Raw genomic sequence first — 19161 nt, 5'->3', positions numbered from 1 at the left:
GCTTCAAGAGGTAGTCACCGGAAATGGTTTTCCAGCAGTCTTGAAGAAGTTCCCAGAGATGCTTAGCACTTGTTGGCCCTTTTGCCTTCACTCTGCGGTGCAGCTCACCCCAAACCATCTCGATTGGGTTCAGGTCTGGTGACTGTGGAGGCCAGGTCATCTGGCGTAGCACCCCATCACTCTCCTTCTTAGTCAAATAGCCCTTACACAGCCTGGAGGTGTGTTTGGGGTCATTGTCCTGTTGAAAAATAAATGATGGTCCAACTAAACGCAAACCGGATGGAATAGCATGCCGCTGCAAGATGCTGTGGTAGCCATGCTGGATCAGTATGCCTTCAATATTGAATAAATCCCCAACAGTGTCACTAGCAAAGCACCCCCACACCATCACACCTCCTCGTCCATGCTTCACGGTGGGAACCAGCCATGTAGAGTCCATCCGTTCACCTTTTCTACAAAGACACGGTGGTTGGATCCAAAGATCTCAAATTTGGACTCATCAGACCAAAGCACAGATTTCCACTGGTCTAATGTCCATTCCTTGTGTTCTTTAGCCCAAACAAGTCTCTTCTGCTTGTTGCCTGTCCTTAGCAGTGGTTTCCTAGCAGCTATTTTACTATGAAGGCTGCTGCACAAAGTCTCCTCTTAACAGTTGTTCTGGAGATGAGGTGTGTCCAAACTTTTGGTCTGTACATATATATATATAATAATTATAAACACAAAATGATGAAGTTTAGTGTCTGTCCAGCAGATGAGACTTAGGAGAACTGGGCTCGGCTCAAGATCAATGATCCATCTTCTCCACAGTGAATGCCCAGGATAATGAGGATCACGTCCCGCTTCATTTCTGCTCGCGGTTCGGACACCATGAGATTGTCAGATATCTCCTGCAGAACAACGCAGACGTGCAGCCGCACGTGGTGAATATATACGGGGACACGGCTCTACACCTGTGAGTATCCAGGACCCACTGGATGTAGGTAAAGTCTGCAAAGTGGTCCCAAGGGCAGTGTCAACCCGAGGACCCCACATCTACTCAGGGCACTTGTACATAATGTGATGAGGTCCTAATAGCCAGGGTCATGGCATCATGGGTGGATCCTCTGCTCGGCTAGTCTGACCCCACCGGAAAACACAAAATACCCTCAATTTATTTTGGTTGTTGCCCTCCTCTCCAAGGTGATGACGCCGACCTGCGCAGGGTCCCCACAGATAAGGGGCCGCCCCGGGTAAGGCTTCACTCTTTCTTACAGCGCCTGTTACAATGGAAAGTTTGAGGTCGTGAAGGAACTGATTGAGCTGTCTGGTACGGAGAGCCTGACAAAGGAAAACATTTTCAGCGAAACGGCGTTTCATAGGTAATAGAAGAAATGTGTGATCCAAAGTCATCCATGATACACAATATACCTCTACCATCTCTGCGCTCCCCTCTACCATCTCTGCGCTCCCCTCTACCGGCTCTGCGCTCCCCTCTACCGGCTCTGCGCTCCCCTCTACCGGCTCTGCGCTCCCCTCTACCGGCTCTGCGCTCCCCTCTACCGGCTCTGCGCTCCCCTCTACCGGCTCTGCGCTCCCCTCTACCTGCTCTGCCCTCCCCTCTACCGGCTCTGCGCTCCCCTCTACCTGCTCTGCCCTCCCCTCTACCGGCTCTGCGCTCCCCTCTACCGGCTCTGCGCTCCCCTCTACCTGCTCTGCCCTCCCCTCTACCGGCTCTGCGCTCCCCTCTACCGGCTCTGCGCTCCCCTCTACCGGCTCTGCGCTCCCCTCTACCTGCTCTGCGCTCCCCTCTACCATCTCTGCGCTCCCCTCTACCATCTCTGCGCTCCCCTCTACCGGCTCTGCGCTCCCCTCTACCGGCTCTGCGCTCCCCTCTACCGGCTCTGCGCTCCCCTCTACCGGCTCTGCGCTCCCCTCTACCTGCTCTGCGCTCCCCTCTACCATCTCTGCGCTCCCCTCTACCATCTCTGCGCTCCCCTCTACCGGCTCTGCGCTCCCCTCTACCGGCTCTGCGCTCCCCTCTACCGGCTCTGCGCTCCCCTCTACCGGCTCTGCGCTCCCCTCTACCAGCTCTGCCCTTCGCTTTACCAGCTCTGCCCTTCGCTTTACCAGCTCTGCCCTTCGCTTTACCAGCTCTGCCCTTCGCTTTACCAGCTCTGCCCTCCCCTCTACCGGCTCTGCGCTCCCCTCTGCCGGCTCTGCGCTCCCCTCTACCGGCTCTGCGCTCCCCTCTACCGGCTCTGCGCTCCCCTCTACCATCTCTGCGCTCCCCTCTACCGGCTCTGCGCTCCCCTCTACCGGCTCTGCGCTCCCCTCTACCGGCTCTGCGCTCCCCTCTACCTGCTCTGCGCTCCCCTCTACCATCTCTGCGCTCCCCTCTACCATCTCTGCGCTCCCCTCTACCGGCTCTGCGCTCCCCTCTACCGGCTCTGCGCTCCCCTCTACCGGCTCTGCGCTCCCCTCTACCGGCTCTGCGCTCCCCTCTACCAGCTCTGCCCTTCGCTTTACCAGCTCTGCCCTTCGCTTTACCAGCTCTGCCCTCCCCTCTACCGGCTCTGCGCTCCCCTCTGCCGGCTCTGCGCTCCCCTCTACCGGCTCTGCGCTCCCCTCTACCGGCTCTGCGCTCCCCTCTACCGGCTCTGCGCTCCCCTCTACCAGCTCTGCCCTTCGCTTTACCAGCTCTGCCCTTTGCTTTACCAGCTCTGCCCTTCGCTTTACCAGCTCTGTGCTCCCGTCTACCAGCTCTGCGCTCCCGTCTACCAGCTCTGCGCTCCCGTCTACCATCTCTGCGCTCCCCTCTACCATCTCTGCGCTCCCCTCTACCAGCTCTGCCCTTTGCTTTACCAGCTCTGCCCTTTGCTTTACCAGCTCTGCCCTTTGCTTTACCAGCTCTGCCCTTTGCTTTACCAGCTCTGTCCTTTGCTTTACCAGTTCTGTCCTTTGCTTTACCAGCTCTGCCCTCCCCTCTACCAGCTTTGCCCTTCGCTTTACCAGCTCTGCGCTCCCGTCTACCAGCTCTGCGCTCCCGTCTACCAGCTCTGCGCTCTGCTCTACCAGCTCTGCGCTCTGCTTTACCAGCTCTGCGCTCTGCTTTACCAGCTCTGCGTTCTGATTTACCAGCTCTGCGCTCTGCTTTACCAGCTCTGCGCTCCCGTCTACCAGCTCTGCGCTCTGCTCTACCAGCTCTGCGCTCTGCTTTACCAGCTCTGCGCTCTGCTTTACCAGCTCTGCGCTCTGCTCTACAAGCTCTGCGTTCTGATTTACCAGCTCTGCGCTCTGCTTTACCAGTTCTGCGCTCCTGTGGAGAATCTATAACCCCCTGACCACATAGATCCATGTCCTCTGAGACCAAGTTCACACCTGTGTTTTATACCTCCGTTTTTTTGCTCCGCCATAGCAGCAGAGCTGGAGCCATCACAGGTGGAGGCCACTGACCCCTGATTATGGTGGACTTTGCCTGGTCTTGGAGCAGCACATGGCTGTATTAGTGGGGGGTCAGTGAGATATTTTGGGGTTTGTTACTTTGTATCCAGCAGGAGATGTTTTCCATCGTGATTACGTTGATGACAGTTTTTGGTTTCTCCGCAGCGCCTGCACATACGGCAAAAATCTGGAGCTGATTAAATTCCTTCTGGATCAAAATGTCCTGAACATCAATCACCAGGGAAGAGACGGACACACAGGTGAGACATGTATAGGAAGTAGCAATCCTCGTCAATATCCGCCCTGCAGAGTGGTGGAGGACAGCTGAGAAGAGCGCAGCTCCGGAGGTACAGATTCACTAGGAAGTCGCAGCCCAGTGGGGCTCATCATTGAGATTCTCTATCATTAAAGGGATTATCCTGGACTGTTTATTTTTTTTGCTATGTGCCTAACAAGTAACAGGCAAGTAGTTGGTGACTAGCTGTCTGTTGTGCCCGTCATCGATATCTGCCGGCCCAGAATGGTCACAGACCGGTACTGCCGGCGATTTCAGCATCCTCTCTTTCAGTCTGCTCCATAGATAGAGTGTGACTGCCGATGATACGCTGATTACAGCTGTCTCCCCACTGACTAACTGCGGGGAACCAGCTGTCAATCAGCTGTCAATCAGAAATTGGCAGCCACAACCACAGAGCGGCGCAGAAGAAGAAGAGGAAGAAGAGCGGCTCAGTTGATATGTAGCAGCTGAATCACCGGCAGGAGCGGTCTGTGCCTGACCTGTGCCGGCAGAGATCAGCACTGGGGACAACAAGTAGGTAGTTAGTAACTATCTGCCTGCTAATTCTAATGCACAATGCGAAAAAAAATAATAAAAAATAATAAAAAAAAAAAAATTAGTCATGAAAACAGCTTCAGAGATTGGTGGGAAACTGGAGGAGACTCAGGGAGAACATACAAACTCCTTTCAAATAGTGTCTTTGGTGGGATTTGAAGCCAGGACACAAGCCCTGCAAAGCAACAATGCTAACCACTGAGCCACCTTGCTAACCACTGAGCCATCCACATGCTAACCAATGAGCAGCCTCGCTAGCCACTGAGCCACCCACATTCTAACCACTGAGCCATCCCCATGATAACCACTGAGCCATCCCCATGATAACCACTGAGCCATCCCCATGATAACCACTGAGCCACCCACCTTGCTAACCACTGAGCCACTTTGCTAACCACTGATCCACCAACATGCTAACCACTGAGCCACCCACCTTGCTAGCCACTGAGTCACCCACATGCTAACCACTGAGGCACCTTGCTAACCACTGAACCACCCATATCGTAACCACTGAGCCACCCACATGCTAATCACTGAGCCACCCACATGCTAACCACTGAGGCACCTTGCTAACCACTGAACCACCCCTATCATAACCACTGAGCCACCCACCTTGCTAACCACTGAGCCACACACATGCTGACCACTGAGGCACCTTGCTAGCCACTGAGCCACCCACATGCTAACCACTGAGGCACCTTGCTAACCACTGAACCACCCATATCGTAACCACTGAGCCACCCACATGCTAACCACTGAGCCACCCACATGCTAACCACTGAGGCACCTTGCTAACCACTGAGCCACCCCTATCGTAACAACTGAGCCACCCACCTTGCTAACCAGTGAGCCACTTTGCTAACCACTGAGCCACCCACATGCTAACCACTGAGCCACCCACATGCTAACCACTGAACCACCTTGCTAACCATTGAGCCACCCACATGCTAACCACTGGGTTACTCTGATTCCAACTCTGACAGAGGTATTGGAGCATCCTGTCTATTTATGGGATATTGCAGGGTTCTCAGAGGAGGCATTATGGATGGCACTAATCGGTACACGGTGGCTGCCATAGTTATGAATCTGGGCACTGTGATTAACAATTTGCTAAATTGGCTTCAGAAAGTGCCTCTCCTTTTCCCGCCGAGCTGACGGGTAACAGACATCGCACTGGTAGAAGTGGAAAGAGTTGTCTGTCCGGTCGTCCTGTGACAGTTCTCCGTAACCTCCATTATGGCTGACATTGGGTAACACGTTCCCCCTGCATTAGGAAGAGCAGCTCTGGGGGACTTAACGCTGTGTCTTGTGAAATTCTTTGCAGTCTACAGGAGAGTTTATGACTGAGGGCGGAGAGCTACTTTAAGGGTTACCCATCTGGCACCGGGTAGCAATTAATTTAGATTAAGAAACGTTAATGTCGTGGAATGAGGGATGCTTCCGCCTTTTCCGCACTCCCAGCGCTTACAATTCTTCTTTCCTCCCTTTCTTATGTATTCATTTTTGTTTGGCGGTGATCATTCTTCTCGTCTGGCAGGATAAGTACCAGCCTGTTGGTTGTAATAAAATAAAATCATCTTGTCCTTTCAACACTTGGTAATTTTCAGTATAACATATTTCCCCAGGAAGAATATCACTCGCGGCTTTATGATTATTGGCTGTACTTGTATTATGTTCATGTATCGCCGGCGTCCTCGTGTCTTGCAGGATTGCACTGCGCGTGCTTCCACGGACACATCCGACTGGTTCAGTTCCTGCTCGACAGTGGAGCCGACATGAATCTCGTCGCCAGCGATCCCAGCAGATCCAGCGGCGAAAAAGACGAGCAGACATGTCTAATGTGGGCGTACGAGAAAGGTAACGGTCCTGAGCCGGCAACTGACGACAGAACATGCACTAAAAATATAAATTATACGTTTGTAAAATTTTAGTTTAATTTTACACCAGAAAAATACAGTGGAACCTTGGATTACAAGCATAATTGGTTCCGGGAGTTTGCTCTTAAACCAAGTTACTCTTATATCAAAGCAAATTTCCCCATAGGAAATAATTGAGACGCAGACAATTCGTTCCACAACCCAAAAATATTTACTGTATTTATACAAATTTATTACAGTAATACAAAATAATGGCCTGTATTCATATAAAATTATTACAGTGAACTAATACAAAATACTGTACAGTAAAAAACACATAAAACAAATTAAACTGTACGTTAGCTTACAATAGAATTGTTGGTGTGCGAGAGGTACGGTATATGTAATATGCTGTACTGCAGGGCCGCCACCAGGGGGGACAAACAGGACTCTAGTCCGGGACCCCAACAGAAGGGGGGCCCCTTCACGCTTCATTTATTGGGTTCCAAAAAGGGATAATAATAATAATAATTTTATTCATTTATATAGCGCTATTAATTCCACAGCGCTTTACATACAGTGGCAATACTGTCCCCATTGGGGCTCACAATCTAAAGTCCCTATCAGTATGTTTTTGGAGTGGAGGCAGAGTCTCAAGGGGGCCCCAAAATGATGCCAGTCAGAGGCCCTGAAATTCCTAGTGGCAGCACTATGTACTGATTATCAATAAGAAAGTACAGTACTATATCCACAAATGCAAATTGATAGATAAGCTATATAGTATATACTATACTGTACAATGATATACTGTATACAGTACATATGTACAGAAAGTTACCTCCAGAGCAGGTCAGAGCGCGGTGAAAGAATAGAACCGGAAGTGTGCATGGTGAGTATTTGCTCTTATTGCAAAGCATTGCTCTTAAACCAAGGTACAAATTTGTAAAAAAGCTTTGCTTGTCTTGCAAAACGCTCTCAAACCAAGTTACTCTTAATCCAAGGTTCCACTGTAATTTACAAGTGGGAACTGTTACCATGTAGTAACAAATTTCACGATGTCACCCAAGTTATAACCTTGTGATACAAAGTATCATTTAATTGCAACATTCCGTAGTAACAATATTGTTGCACGTTTCACGCTGGAGCAAAATTGTAAAAGCACAAAGTTTTCCTGCACAAGAAACCACTTTACTTTTGTGACGTTTTTGCTCAGTTTTACTCCAACGTTGCATCTACCGCTCACAAAATGCATCAAACCACAGAATTAGCGGCGAGCGCGGAGCTAAGAAACAAGTGTTTTGTGCTCCTTCTCCAGGACATGACGGCATCGTTACCCTGCTGAAGCATTACAAGCGTCCGCAGGAGGAGTCCCCCTGTAATGAATACTCGCAGCCCGGCGGAGGTAGCTAACGATCCCGTGTTTTATCACCGTCCTGATCAACCAGAGAGCGCAGGAAGGGCCGCCGGCTGCGGGGCGCATGCTAATACGGTTATGCATGCACAGAGCTTTATAACTCACCACTTTGGGGGATTTGCTGATGAAAAAAAAAAAGCTTGAATGATTTTTCATTTTTACGTAACGCAGTTTTAAATGTAATGTCCGGATCTTATTTAATCGTAGTGCAAAACTGTATTTAAAGTATAAAAAAAAGTCAGCAACTTGTAATTGCGTGCCTTTGTGTATGGGGATGTAAATATGTATGTATGTATGTATAAAAAAAATAAATAAATAATATATATGTGTGTGCATATACGTGTGTGTGTATATGTGTGTGTATATATATTATATTATAATATATATATATATATATATATATATATACACACACACACAGTACAGACCAAAAGTTTGGACACACCTTCTCGTTCAAAGAGTTTTCTTTATTTTTATGAATATAAAAACTGTAGATTCACATTGAAGGCATCAAAACTATGAATTAAAACATGTGGAATGAAATATTTAACAAAAAAGTGTGAAACAACTGAAAATATGTCTTATATTCTAGGTTCTTCAAAGTAGCCACCTTTTGCTTTGATTACTGCTTTGCACACTCTTGGCATTCTCTTGATGAGCTTCAAGAGGTAGTCACCGGAAATGGTTTTCCAACAGTCTTGAAGGAGTTCCCAGAGATGCTTAGCACTTGTTGACCCTTTTCCCTTCACTCTGCGGTCCAGCTCACCCCAAACCATCTCGATTGGGTTCAGGTCTGGTGACTGTGGAGGCCAGGTCATCTGGCGTAGCACCCCATCACTCTCCTTCTTAGTGAAATAGCCCTTACACAGCCTGGAGGTGTGTTTGGGGTCATTGTCCTGTTGAAAAATAAATGATGGTCCAACTAAACGCAAACCGGATGGAATAGCACGCCGCTGCAAGATGCTGTGGTAGCCATGCTGGTTCTGTATGCCTTCAATTTTGAATAAATCCCCAACAGTGTCACCAGCAAAGCACCCCCCACACCATCACACCTCCTCCTCCATGCTTCACGGTGGGAACCAGCCATGTAGAGTCCATCCGTTCACCTTTTCTACAAAGACACGGTGGTTGGATCCAAAGATCTCAAATTTGGACTCATCAGACCAAAGCACAGATTTCCACTGGTCTAATGTCCATTGCTTGTGTTCTTCAGCCCAAACAAGTCTCTTCTGCTTGTTGCCTGTCCTTAGCAGCGGTTTCCTAGCAGCTATTTTACCATGAAGGCTGCTGCACAAAGTCTCCTCTTAACAGTTGTTCTAGAGATGAGAAAGTGTCCAAACTTTTGGTCTGTACTGTGTATATATGTATATGTATATATTATATTTAAATATTGCTCAGAAATTAACCAATTAATCTGATGCATGTCAAATTTCTGGGAAATTCACTGGCCCCCATCGAATGTGTTTCAACACAATCCTAGCAGACGTCCGTGTGTGACATCCATGTTTTCAGGGCAGTTGGAGGCTTTACATTATCCCCAATTGACAATGTATGTAAAGCGATGTGGAGTTAATAGCGCTATATAAATGAATAAATATTATTATCCCCCTCCCTCCCCAAATTATGTACATGTAGCTGTTTCAAAGACAAGTACAGCGATACCTTTATTTGGCGGGTTCTTTACTCCATTATTGAGAAAACAGCAGTTGAATTGAAATGTAAATGAGGCTGAAGAGCTCTGGTAGATCTGAAGCCTCCGTCACTCCAGCTCTATCTCTATTCTCCGCCTAGTGCCGCCGCCTCCTGCCTAATTGATGGCCTCACTGATGTGTAATCTTAGGTTAAAGGAGCCACCAGTCAAGTAGGAGACAGTGGCGCTGGGTGGAGAATAGAGACAGAGCTGAAGTGACGGAGGAATGGACTGACTGTGTAAAGGTTCACATGGACTTGTCTTTTAACGAGCTTCATGCACATATAAATAGACGAGGGAGTGAAATCCTGCTGAATGTATTTATATACAGTATTTAGTAGAAACTAGCCAATTGATTCAATGCAGATCGAACGCATGTCAAATTTCTAGGAAATTTGCTGGACCCATCAAATATGTTGCATTGTGGTCATCACAGTCCTAGCAGACGTCCAAGTGTGACATCCATGTTTTTAGGGCAGTTGGAGGCTTTGCAGTTACCCCGCCCCACCAAAATTATGTACATGTAGCTCATTCACAGACAAGTCTGGCAATACCTTTATACAGCCGGCCCATTCCTCCATTATTGAGAAATCAACGATTGAGTTGATATGTACATGAGGCTGAAGAGCTCTGGTAGATCTGAAGCTTCCGTCACTCCAGCTCTATCTCTATTCGCCGCCCAGTGTAGCCTCCTCCTGCCTGACTGACGGTCTCTCTGCTGTGTATCTCAGGTTAAAGGAACCGTTGGTCAAGTAGTAGAAGGCAGTGCTGGGCGGGGAATAGAGCTGGAGTGACGGGGGCTTCAGATCTATCATAGCTCTTCAGCCTAATTTGCATATTCATTAATCCGCATATTGCTCAGTAATGGAGCAATGGATCAGCCATGCAAACCTTCATATGAACTTGTCTTTGAGCAAGCTACATGTACATATAAATATATACAGCATGGCAGAGTACAATCCTTCTGACAGATGCCCTTTTAATATAATTGTTGTCAGTGAGATTAGGACAATGCCGATGAGATCCCCTCCAATCACTGGTTACAGAGAGCCCAGTTTTCTTCCCACCACGATCACAGTGGCTAAATATACCAAACACTCGCTCCCAACCCTCATGTACACATGCATGCTAGATCAGGGTGAGCGTGCATACGCTGCATAAGTAGTCGGCCGCTGTTAGGTAACCCCTGGGAGAATTAAAGAATTGTTTCTCTCTCCTGTGACATCATATGTTGGGGAGAAGTAGGATCCTTATACACATTAGATAAGCGTCCGGGTCTTGCCCTAGTCCAGATAAGCAGCTCTGCAGCCCAGAGGGTGGAATAATGGAGGCAGCAACTGGAGAAGATGGACTGGAACCACAGGATACAATAAAGAGAAATTAATTTAATGGCAAGTGTGCAGAGTTGACTATACAATGCGGCACAGCTGAGACTACAAAGTATTCCAGTATGACAGTGCCGCGCAGCAGAGCTGTGTTAGCTATAGGTTCATGATGATGAAGGATCATTTACACTATGCACCTGAATACTCAGGCCCCATGCAGCGACCTGAGACAGATAATATGGATCTATAGAGTTATCTCAGAAAAGCACATCAGAGAGAGACATGGAGTACAAAGTGACCGACTGCTTGAGGTGAATGAGCGGGTTTAGTAATGGAGATAGTACTAATGAATGTGCTACATTGTTTAATATTGTCACAGAACCTTTCCTTTACATCTGTATCCGCAGTGCGTTTTATACAGAGGGATAAAGTTATTTTTGCTTTTTCCTTCCATCTTGTCGGTGGTAACATTCTCTGTATGTGTTTTAGATGGATCCTATGTCTCCGTCCCATCTCCCCTCGGGAAGATTAAAAGCATGACGAAAGGTACTGGTGTATATATCTCCTTTTGGTTTGCAGGGAGCCGCTCACTTCTATGGGACCCTCCTATCCTACATTACACAGAAATCCCATTAATGTGAATGGACATCATGTAATTCTTCATCTCACCTGTCCGATTTCCCCACAGATCTCAACTGATCTCCAACTATGAATATTGATTTGATTTCAAATTAAAACTGTTTACTAATTAATATCATAATTTTCATATGATTTGTGCTTCATTATATTGTTACAAAGCCCCTAATCCCCTACTTCCTTTCTAACATCTTTACTGATAAATTACTTTGACTTCCTTTAGCCGCCACTAGAGGGAGCTCACTAAACTCAAAAGAAAATCGATGTTCAGGGAGCTCCATCTAGTGGTGAAAAATGGTATATTTCATCTTAATGTCTATGTGGAGGATTTAGCGCTCTATATCAGTAAAACTGAGCTGCAATCCTGGAAAGGAATACTAAGGAATGAACCAACATATGATTTTAAACCTGAGAAATGAAACGGTGTTAAAATTCGGAGTTACCCTTTAAATTCTAAAACTGAAACTGATTTTAGGCACCAGTTCTTTTTATTAATCTTTAGTGTTCACCTTTCCCTATAGTGAAAGAAACGGTTAATTCCTTGCAGTTGGTTCTATATGTGCAGGATTCAGGTGAAGGGAAGTTTCCTCCGGATTAATCTTCCAAGAAGGACTCTCCATCGACAAATGCTTTTAATCCTCGGCGGCATAAATATTATATCAGCCCATTCCAAACAGATTGTCATTAAATGTTCCCTGCAACAGCAACAGATGCACTTAAAAAATAAATCTCCGAAAAAACACATTGATAGATATAACTCGGGCAAAATTCCAGTCTGCGGAGAGCGAACAAATGACCGCACTTAAAGGGAAAGAAGCTTGGGGGGTTTTAAAGGGTTATTTTCTTGAATAATTCAGCCCCCTCCTCCTGACAAATGCAGCAATATACAGTAAATATATAATATATCATGTATCAGAAAAACATTTACAGTCCAAGAGTTACAGTAACAAACTATACAGCGGGCTTAACCCCTTCACTGCTTCATTCTGCAGTAACTGACCCAGTGTCCAGATTGTGTGAGCACTTGCACTATTTCAGTGAAATTAACAATGTCCTGGGCTCCATTGGAGTACAAAGATGGCAGTGGCCCATCAGCACCCTATGGTCATTGTGGTTCAGGGGGGGTCTTTCACCAATTACATGCCGCTGTCCGAGATTCACCGTGGCATTTAGGAGAACAGCAGCGACTGGAGCCTGCTCCTATTGCTGATGTTATAGGCAGGTGTTGGCTGTAAGCAGCAGGCACACTCCAGGTCGTGCGGGCTCCACTTCTGAGCCCGCTATATTCATGTATACATGTACGGCAGATGTTAGGAAGGGGCTAAAAGGGGAGACCCTCTGGAAGTTAAAAGGATCCCTTTATGTTAAGCCTAAATTACGCTGATCCTTGGAACCTCCAGCGATGATCTGTGACCTTTAGGGACATTTGGCACAAAGTGTTCAATTTTCCTGCAGCGCCACCACAGGAGAAATTCGGCATTGCACCAATTTTATTGAAATCCATGCAAATTATATTGTGGCACCGTAGTGGGGTACCACGCTCCCCCCTGGACTATGAAGTCAGAAGCCTTGAAACATCAAAAAGAAGGAGGTGCCATCTACAGGCAGCTGTTTGGGGGGTTTTGGTCAGAGGACTGTTTTCCTTGTAGAAATCTCCAGATTTAGAAAGTAACATGGTCAGACCACAGGAGCATGAAGTATTGTTATAGGGACACAATTTTTCTTTGTAGTTTCCCCATCTGAAAATTCCAGACAATGGAGAAACAAAATAAATAAAACTGCTCACTTTTTATTGTGGCACCGTAGTGTGTTACCATGCTCCCCCCCCACCCCCCCTCCCGGACTCTGAAGTCAGAAGCCTTGCAACATCCAAGAGGAGCAGGCATCATCTGCAGGCAGCTGTTGGTGGGGTTTTGGTCAGTGGACTGTTTTTCCTTGTAGAAACCTCCAGATTTATGCTACTTTCACACTTGCGTTGTGCGGCATCCATCGCATTGCGTTGTGTGACAGATGTAACGGATGCGTTGCATATAGTGGCACAACTGATGCGACAGATCCTGCAAAACAACGCAATCTGTTGTAGCTTTTTTTTCAGCGATTTACTCAACTGAGCATGCTCAGTTGTGTAAAGACGGATCCGTCTTCGGAATCTGTCAAATGACGGATTCCGCCACCATAGGCTTCCATTATAAAATGGACGCCGACGGAATCCAGCACATTGCGTTTTTTTTTACGCTCTGGGAAGTGCAGAAAAATGCTACATGCTGCGTTCTTTCCGCCCTGTGGATGCAACGTAGCGTTGTCCGGCAGATAAAACGCAGGTCCATCAGTCGTAATCTGTCGTCCATACAAGTCTATGGGGAAAAAACTGAATCCTGCAAAATATTTTGCAGGATACCGTATTTCCTCAAGGCGACGGATTGCAACTGATGCAAAACAACGCAAGTGTGGAAGCAGCCTTAGAAGGTAACATTGTTTTCCTTTGTCCTATAAGGTAACATAAAACATCTTATTGGTTGCTGTCCTATGATAACACTAAGTGGTCAGAGCACAGTTGCAAGAAGTGTTGTCATGGGGAACAGACACTAAATTTTTCTTTGTAGCTTCCCCATCTGAAAATTCCAGACAATGTAGAAACAAAAGAAATGAAACTGCTCCCGTTTTATTGTGGCACCGTAGTGGGCTACCACGCTCCCCCCTGGACTCCGCAGTCAGAGATTGCTACATATTTGCATTGTGGGTTCATGAGTGATCGTAGCAGCCCCGCACTACATGACCCCCCAGTTAGTTCTCCCCTGGGGGGTGCACGCAGGGTCAGCCCCTTTTATATTTCGCGTAGCGTTCAGATAATGGTTTGCTTTGATGCAGGAGCGTTTTGCTACTTTCTTATTTTGTGTTACTTTCTTGCAGAGAAGGCTGACGTTCTCCTCCTGCGAGCCGGCCTGCCCTCGCACTTTCACCTTCAGATGTCAGAAATTGAATTTCACGAAATAATTGGCTCAGGTGTGAGAAGCGTCGCCGGCCGCGGCCTCTGAAGCGCCACCGTTAATTATTTAGCCGCAGCAGTTACAGATTCTTTCATATTTTTCATAGGGTCATTTGGAAAAGTATACAAGGGAAGATGCCGGAATAAGATAGTCGCCGTTAAGAGGTGAAAAGTCTCAGAAGTTTATTACCTTCCACTTTACGGCTAATGAAGGAAATAGCGGGAAAATAATGTCTCTTCATTATTGGGTTTCTAATCTTTTTTTTTCAGATTATTATTTTGCTATTACAGCAATCCCAGCTCAGTGGTGACATAAACCGCCCTGTAATGTGTGCTGGATTATCAGATCTGGCGGAGTATTGGACTGTTTGAGCATATAATGTTGTCTTGTAGGAAGCCCCAGACTAAAATATTAATATTAGAAACACATGGTCGCCTTATAGTTAAACCAGCGCCTCCCCTGCTCATCCGTGTTACTGCACTGGCAGCTCTGCTCCATTCATGTGAATGGGACTGACTTGCAATACCACACACATCCTGCAGACAGGGTGGCGCTGTTTTTGAAAGAAAGCAGCCATGTTTTGATAGTTCTGGAGAACTTGTTAAAGGAAACGTGTCTCCCATACCATTTCAGCAGAATTTAAGCCAGATTTTTTTTCTCTACTATGTTTTTATTTCCTAATTGTAAAGGCTTTATTTTTTTCTATATATTGATGATGGGGGGTCCATCTTACCAGAATATCTGATAAGAAAACAACATTTATATATCTGCTTCACATGGATCATAGACTGAATCCGACTCACTGATATCTGTGGGGGAGGGTTGTTGGCAACCTGGGCAGAGATCATTGTACAGGAGGAGGAGGTGAGCTGTGACATCAGCGATTGTGAATGGTGGACCCTGTGTTATCTACTGTATGTAGTGGTGTTATCAGTCATTGTACAGGAAGAGGAGGAGGGGAGCTGTGACATCACCTATTGTGAATGGTGGATCCTGTGTTATCTATAATATATAGTGGTGTTATCAGTCATTTTATAGGAGGAGGTGAGCTATGACATTAGCAATTATGAATGGTGGATCCTGTGTTATCTACTGTATATAGAGGTGTTATCAGTCATTGTACAGGAGGAGGTGAGCTGTGACATCATCTATTGTGAAAGGTGGATTCTGTGTTATCTACTGTATATAGTGGTGTTATCAGTAGTGATGAGCGAGTACTAAAAAGCTCGGGTGCTCGAAGCTCGGGCTGAGCCTCCCAAGATACTCGTGTACTCGGGCCGAGCAACGAGCCCAATGTTATCCTATGGGAGACCCGAGTATTTTTGTGAAATGACCCCCCGGCAGCATGGAGAAACCCTAAAAATGTCACAAAAGTCTCAGAAGAGTGCTCAAATGACATGGCAACAGCATGGGGAAGACCCCTTGAAGCATTTATCACTGAAAAGTCACAGCTGTGAACAATTTTGTCCGCATTTTACGCCATTTTTACGGACTCACCAGAAAACCTTCCAAAATGACCCCAAAATGATTTTTCATGGCGGAAATGTTAAGGGCACATACCCAATAGTGAGATAGAGCTGGTGTATGTTACTTTTTGAGATTAATACATGAAAGATTTTACGTGAAACATTGTGTGGCACTCCGATGTCCCTGAGAAGAGACGTACATGAAGGCCTCTTGAGTCTAATGTGCCCATTTTGAGGAAGTGAGTCTTTGTAGTATTTTCCTTTGCCAGGGCAGTCCAAAATTGTGAGGTTCACCAATGCCCCTGCATACAGACGTGCATGAGGGCCTGTAAACCTGAAGTGCCCATTGTAAGGAAGTGGGTCTATTGTAGTATAGCCCTTAGGCAGGGCAGCCAAAAATTGGGAGGCTCCACATTGTCCCTGGATAGAGACGTGCATGATGGCCTGTAAACCTGAAGTGCCCATTGTAAGGAAGTGGGTCTATTGTAGTATAGCCCTTTGCCAGGGCAGCCAAAAATTGGGAGGCTCCACGTTGTCCCTGGATAGAGACGTGCATGATGGCCTGTAAACCTGAAGTGCCCATTGTAAGGAAGTGGGTCTATTGTAGTATAGCCCTTAGGCAGGGCAGCCAAAAATTGGGAGGCTCCACGTTGTCCCTGGGTAGAGACGTGCATGAGGGCCTCAAAACATTAAGTGTCCATTGTCAGGAAGTGGGTCTATTGTAGTATAGCCCTTAGGCAGGGCAGCCAAAAATTGGGAGGCTCCACGTTGTCCCTGGGTAGAGACGTGCATGAGGGCCTCAAAACATTGTTCCCATTGCAAAGGAGCGGGTGTCCTGTCGTTGTAATGTCCATTCTGCAAAGAATGGGCGAAAAAATTTACCACTGGGGGTATACCTGAAACAAAGGCCTAAGTATTGCAATTTGTAACGGTCATCATCATGGTGGCGCATGAGGAGAAGGAGGAGCAGTCCAGCGATTATCCAAAGTCCAGAACTGTGTACCCATGGGTGAGTGGAGGTACATGGCAAACTTTAAATTCCGCTCTCATTTGCTGGTGGTGTGGTGAAGTCTGGCCCAATCCAACCCTTGTTCATCTTGATCAGAGTCAGCCTGTCAGCATTTTCAGTTGACAGGCGGGTGCGTTTATCTGTAATGATTCCACCTGCGGCACTAAAAACACGCTCTGACAAAACGCTAGCAGCAGGGCAGGCCAGGACTTCCAAGGCGTAGAGAGCCAATTCATGCCACGTGTCCAGCTTGGATACCCAATAATTGTAAGGCACAGAGGAATGTCGGAGTACAGTTGTTCGATCTGCAAGGTACTCCTATAGCATCTGGGCAAACTTAGGATTTCTTGTGGCACTACCCCGCACCTCAGGGGCTGTGGTACGTGAGGGGCTGAGAAAACTGTCCCACATCTTAAAGACTGTTCCCCTACCTCTGGCGGATTGGACTTGTGCCTCTCTCGGCTGTACGCCTCGGTTGTCCACTGATTCCTGACCTATGCCGCTAGCGTTTTGTGAGGGGAATGCTTTGCCTACTTCCGTGAGTATGGCCTTCCGGAACTGCTGCATTTTGGTTGACCTCTCCTCCACGGGAATAAGAGACAAAAAGTTCTCCTTGTAGCGTGGGTCTAACAGTGTTACCAACCAGTAATGATTGTCGGCCAAGATATTCTTAACGCGAGGGTCACGAGACAGGCAGCTTACCATAAAGTCAGCCATGTGCGCCAGACTCTTAACAGCCAGGACTTCAGTAGCCTGACCAACAAGATGACTGAACATGCTGTCCTCCTCCTCCTCCTCCTCCTCCTCCTCCTCCTCCTCATCTACCCTGTCCTCTGGCCAGCCACGCTGAACCGAGGATATGACTGGTGTGCATGTCATATCCTCAATTTGGCCGGAGAGTTGCTCCATGTCTTCATCCTCCTCCTCGTCATAGTCCTCCACTGCACGTTGTGATGAGACGAGGCTGGGCTGTGTGTTATCACCCACACCCACTACTGTTTCTTGCTGCAACTCATCGCGCTCCGCCTGCAATGCATCATGTTTGTTTTTCAGCAGAGACCGTTTTAGAAGGCAGAGTAGCGGTATGGTGACGCTAATAATGGCGTCATCACCACTCACCATCTTGGTGGAGTCCTCAAAGTTTTGGAGGATGGTACATAGGTCTGACATCCATCTCCACTCCTCAGGTGTTATGTGTGGAGTTTGACCCATTTCCCGACGGCTTAGGTGATGCAGGTACTCAACAACTGCCCTCTTCTGCTCACATATCCTGACCAACATGTGCAGAGTTGAATTCCAACGCGTGGGGACATCACACACCAGTCTGTTAGCCGGAAGATGCAAACGGCGCTGAAAGCCGGCAAGGCCGGCTGAAGCAGTAGGTGACTTTCGAAAATGTGCAGACAGGCGGCGAACTTTTACCAGCAGATCAGACAGCTCTGGGTATGACTTTATAAACCGCTGAACCACGAGGTTGAGCACATGGGCCACGCATGGAACATGTGTCAGCTGGCCTCGCCTCAAAGCCGCCACCAGGTTCCGGCCATTGTCACACACGACCTTTCCTGGCTTTAGGTTCAGAGGTGTGAGCCAGTGATCTGCCTGCTGTTTCAGAGCTGTCCACAGCTCTTCTGCATTGTGGGGTTTGTCACCTATGCAGATTAGCTTCAGCACAGCCTGTTGCCGCTTCGCCGAGGCAGTGCTGCAGTGCTTCCAGCTTGTGACTGGTGTGGAGGGCACAGTGGACGAGGATGCGCAGGAGGAGGAGGAGGCTGAGGAGCATGACATTCCGGAGCTGTAGAGTGTGGGTGAAACCCTGACTGAGGTAGGGCCTGCAAACCTTGGTGTGGGAAGGACGTGTTCCGTCCCTCGCTCAGACTGGGTCCCAGCTTCCACAATATTAACCCAGTGTGCCGTCAACAAGATGTAGCGGCCTTGCCCACAAGCACTTGTCCACATGTCTGTGGTTAGGTGGACCTTGGGTGAAACAGCGTTGTTCAGGGCACGTGTGATGTTTTGTGACACGTGGTTATGCAACGCGGGGACGGCACACCGGGAGAAATAGTGGCGGCTGGGGACCGAGTAACGTGGGACAGCTGCCGCCATCAGGTCACGGAATGCTTCTGTCTCCACCAGCCTAAAAGGCAACATTTCCAGCGCAAGCAGTCGCGAAATGTTAGCATTTAGAACTGTGGCATGTGGGGTGTTGGCAGTGTATTTGCGCCTGCGTTCAAAGGTTTGCTGAATGGATAACTGAACGCTGCGCTGGGACAAGGACGTGCTTGCTGATGGTGTTCTTTCTGCGTAGGCAACTGCAGGTGCAGGAGTGGAGGAGGCTTGTTCGCAGGCAGCATGGACAGGGGATTGGCTCGCATGCACAACCAGCGAAGACGTAGCAGTGACATTAGCAAGCACTGCTCCTCGACTCTGTTGTACTTCCCACAAAGTCGGGTGCTTGGCTGACATGTGCCTGATCATGCTGGTGGTGGTCAGGCTGCTAGTTTTGGTACCCCTGCTGATGCTGGC

At 47.7% G+C, this 19161-nt stretch overlaps 1 protein-coding gene across 3 annotated transcripts in view; it reads left to right on the top strand.

The window, feature by feature from the left end:
- Positions 1–19161, top strand: part of TNNI3K (TNNI3 interacting kinase) — a 215997-nt gene that overhangs the window by 32186 nt on the left and 164650 nt on the right. For 2 of the 3 annotated variants that reach the window (XM_075320306.1, XM_075320305.1), the window contains exons 8-15: positions 808–952; positions 1254–1358; positions 3586–3680; positions 5960–6109; positions 7424–7510; positions 11027–11083; positions 14084–14176; positions 14267–14324. In XM_075320306.1, coding sequence (XP_075176421.1) covers positions 808–952; positions 1254–1358; positions 3586–3680; positions 5960–6109; positions 7424–7510; positions 11027–11083; positions 14084–14176; positions 14267–14324 — 790 coding nt within the window. The remainder of the gene's footprint in view (positions 1–807; positions 953–1253; positions 1359–3585; positions 3681–5959; positions 6110–7423; positions 7511–11026; positions 11084–14083; positions 14177–14266; positions 14325–19161) is intronic. The other variant, XM_075320308.1, reaches the window with a different exon arrangement.

Source organism: Anomaloglossus baeobatrachus, chromosome 8 (genome assembly GCF_048569485.1).
Source record: "Anomaloglossus baeobatrachus isolate aAnoBae1 chromosome 8, aAnoBae1.hap1, whole genome shotgun sequence".
Lineage (NCBI taxonomy): Eukaryota > Metazoa > Chordata > Amphibia > Anura > Aromobatidae > Anomaloglossus > Anomaloglossus baeobatrachus.
The sequence above is the reverse complement of the archived record's forward strand: the minus strand, read 5'-3'. Positions and strand labels throughout refer to the sequence as shown.